Source organism: Etheostoma spectabile, chromosome 15, assembly GCF_008692095.1.
Source record: "Etheostoma spectabile isolate EspeVRDwgs_2016 chromosome 15, UIUC_Espe_1.0, whole genome shotgun sequence".
Taxonomy (NCBI): domain Eukaryota; kingdom Metazoa; phylum Chordata; class Actinopteri; order Perciformes; family Percidae; genus Etheostoma; species Etheostoma spectabile.
In genome coordinates this window covers 27,018,897-27,022,548 of record NC_045747.1, presented here as the reverse complement: position 1 = coordinate 27,022,548, position 3,652 = coordinate 27,018,897, and the positions used below count along the sequence as shown (strand labels likewise).

At 41.1% G+C, this 3,652-nt stretch overlaps 1 protein-coding gene across 3 annotated transcripts in view; it reads left to right on the top strand.

The window, feature by feature from the left end:
* Positions 1-3,652, top strand: part of efl1 (elongation factor like GTPase 1) — a 115,285-nt gene that overhangs the window by 103,222 nt on the left and 8,411 nt on the right. For all 3 annotated transcript variants that reach the window (XM_032537407.1, XM_032537409.1, XM_032537408.1), the window contains exon 22: positions 1,302-1,486. In XM_032537407.1, coding sequence (XP_032393298.1) covers positions 1,302-1,486 — 185 coding nt within the window. The remainder of the gene's footprint in view (positions 1-1,301; positions 1,487-3,652) is intronic.

The following is a 3,652-nucleotide window of genomic DNA, read 5'->3' as shown; positions in this document are numbered from 1 at the left end:
TGTTGTTTTGTTTGAATGACTTTCAATTTTGGAAGACTGCTAAGACCTTATTTATCTGTTATTTTAATTATATATGTGTGCAGGATTGCATGTAAATAAATCTTTTATTTTAATGTTTTTTCTTTTGTTCAAATAAACTATTAAACTACAAAAAAAACTAATATAGGACACCTATTAACGAGTTCTGCTGAAACTGGCAAACTACCGTTCTAAATCAATCCGCTATATAAAAAGAAATCTGTTATTGCCAACACTGAGTGTAGTCCTTCAGTGCCTCGTCCTGAACATCATGACACACAAGCTAAGAGAAGTAAGTTACACTGCCGCTCTGAACTGACTTTGTTTCACAGTGATCATCTCTCATGCCATTCACTTTTCAGGTCGCTGCTTCAGGGTGCGGCCGACAGGACACATGGAGGATCATTGTTTGTGAAAATCTTTTTATTGTTTTGCAGACCATGGGATGGCTGGATAGCTAGCTTCACTGGTTGTTAAACGCAGATTATATTTACTGACTGTCACCCGTACACAATGTTATTGACTTTGAATTTTGCTAACTTTAGCTTTCTGGCTCGTAGCTAGAAAGCTTCTGTCTGAGCAGAGCGGACTAGAAATATCTCCCGTTGCCAAGCTTTGAAAGTCGTTTCTATGGTCCATCCGATTCCCTTGCATTGCCACACTCTACCTCCACAGCACTGCACATGAGGGTCTGGTAGTCCACACAGCATTCCGGGATGGGAAAAAAAAGAGTTCTGGTTTAATGGCTTTTTTTTTTAAACAATCACAATCGTCAAAGCACCGGACGTGGCAAAAAAGCCTCGGTAAACTTGTTTTGGTGGAACATGTGTTCATTCAAAAGTAGTTTTAGTCGTGCAACAGAAAACTCAGATTGGACAGGTAGTCGTAGGAACGTTGTGGAAATAGACTAGTCAAAACCTCAGGTGTTACCAGAGAAACTTATTAAAGTTATTGTTTTAAATTTTAAAAGGCAAAATGCATTAAAATAAAAATTAATGGTCCATTAATTCTTGATGATGTACGTCTTGTTGGGCATAAACCCTTACTTATTGCATCTCTAGTTACATTTCCCAGAGACTACTGGGTGCGTTGATTTTAATATTATTAATTAGACATTTCTCCAACTCAGTCAGTGTCCTGGTTGATAGAATCTACTTCTAACAAGATTAAACTTGTTTCTGAAGTTTTCTGGCTATATTCTAAGCTGCATGTGGGGACCTGTGTGAATGTGTTTTGCTGTGTATATCCGGTGTGTCCTGACCCTGTGTCTCTTCCTATACCAGGCCGAGTATATGGCGTACTGGGGAAGCGAGAGGGTCGTGTCCTCCATGAAGAGATGAAAGAAGGGACGGACATGTTCATTATCAAGGCCGTTCTGCCTGTGGCCGAGAGCTTTGGGTTTGCCGACGAGATCCGCAAGAGGACCAGCGGATTGGCCAGTCCACAGCTGGTCTTCAGCCACTGGGAGGTGAATATTATCTATGGTGACACTTTATTAGAAGGGGACTGCTTAAGACTGACATGACGCTGCCATAACCATGACTTGACGCTGGCATAACAAGCCATAACACTGTCATAATGACATGACGCTGTCATAACAAGACTTAACGCTGTCACAACCAAGACATGACACTGTCAAGATCATCGGGAAGTCTTTGTGAATGTTCCTGACTGTTATCATTAAGTGTCATTCGGTAAATTAGGACACTTTTAGTGGAATGTTGGCAATCTTTGATATGTTTGTGTTATGACTTGTGTTGTAACTTGACATTAACAAAGGCAACATGTAAATAAAACAAGCTCTCTTTTCCAATGATGCCCTGATTGCAGCACAAGTAAAAAGAAATGACAATTTCAAAAATTACTGTACAAATAAATAATATGTCATGGCAGGCCTAATTATCGAACTTTAAGAAACTATTTAGCTTTCTGTGTTACCATTACATTAAACTGGCATTAGGTAGCTGGTCTTTACATTGGCTGGTCATTACATCATGAGACCATTATAGTGTTAACCGTAAACTGTACATAAATACGATTTATACCATGGTCTGGGTGAATACTCGATTCTGATTGGCTGCAGAGTAGGGTTGAGTATCGTTTGGGTTTTTTCCCATACCGGTGCTAAAGCGATACTTTTAAATCGGTGCCTGAACCTTTTTAAGAAAGTAAAAAAAGAAGGGTACTAAACAATAGTCAGCGACATTAAAGAATGGCTTGGTTATTGTTAAGGCCATATGGGGAAAATTAAATCATTTAATAATATAGCAATAACTATGACTTTTAACAATAACATATTTCACTAGTAAATTGCTGTTAAACAACAAAAACAACCACCAGATGGGAAAAGGGTATGTTACAATGTCTTCGAATCCACCACGAGGCTACCAGTTTCAAGTGAACGCACCATCCGTGTTGCTGCACCCTGCTTAACGTCCAGCTGTTGGATCCCCTACAGTGAAACACAGTCACCATTTACACCTGTAGCTGTCAGCATTTTAACCGTGTTTAATCCAGTTGCTAGCTAACGGTAGGTTAACGTTGGCTGCTTTTAGTGTTAGCTAGCGTCACATGCAACAATGCTTATGTTGAGAGATTCTTCTGCTGTTCAGAGCAGCGCAGGCATATCAGTGGCATCGTAACCGGGTCTCGGTACCCACAGATAATAACGTTATCTCACATCCCGTTCACTGCTCAGGTTGCTACTTCAGGCTGCGGCCGACAGTAAAGTTACACATCGCGGATAAAAAAAAATCATAAAAGTCTTTATATTGTTTTGGGGACAATGACATGGCTGATAGCTAGCTTGTCTTGATGTTAAACATACTGTCAAATTTGTACTGATTGCCAACTGTACACAATGTTGTTGACTTTGGATCTTGCTAGCATAGCATTAGCTTTCTGGCTCGTAGCTGAGCTGAAGGGTTCTACGAGCTGAGAGGACTATAAATATCTCCGGTTGCTGAGGGTGGCAAGTTGTATCTAAGGTCCGTTCCATCTCATGGAGCAGTGAACAGCGTTTGCATTGCATAAGAATTTTATAGGATGAGAATGATTGTTCCAGGTATTAGTCAAACCCTCTGGCAAAACCCAGGAAAACAGTTATTGTTTGGAGCAACTTTAAGTTTTGATTGTAAATGTATTCAAGTGTTAATTCATGTTTGAAAAAAAATGTTTGGCAAGTGACCATGTTATAAGCAGGTTAATGCCCTTCAAGGTGTCCATTGCCAGGTATTAATGGATGACAGCAAGGCGTAAACCGTCCAACGCATGTGTGATATGATATATGATATATAATGTTACCCAGTTGGGCTGTTGAGACAGTGGCGCAAAGCTCCTATCTAATCCATTTTCGACACCAGCCATTATGGGGGGCCTGGGGCCCCCCCATCAGCTTGCTGTCTATTTTCTCTATTAGCCATTGTACATACACACACACATGCTCACGCACACTCACTCGTTATATGGGGCTGTAGGTTGCTGAGGCCGTCTGGTTGATGAGATGGTTCCCTCGGGGGAGTTGGGATCAAAGCTGCGACAGACAGCATGAGCGTTAGACTGTTATACCTGCTGCTTGGCTGCTTGAGCCGCAGCACGCTCACACACACACACACACACACACACACACACACAC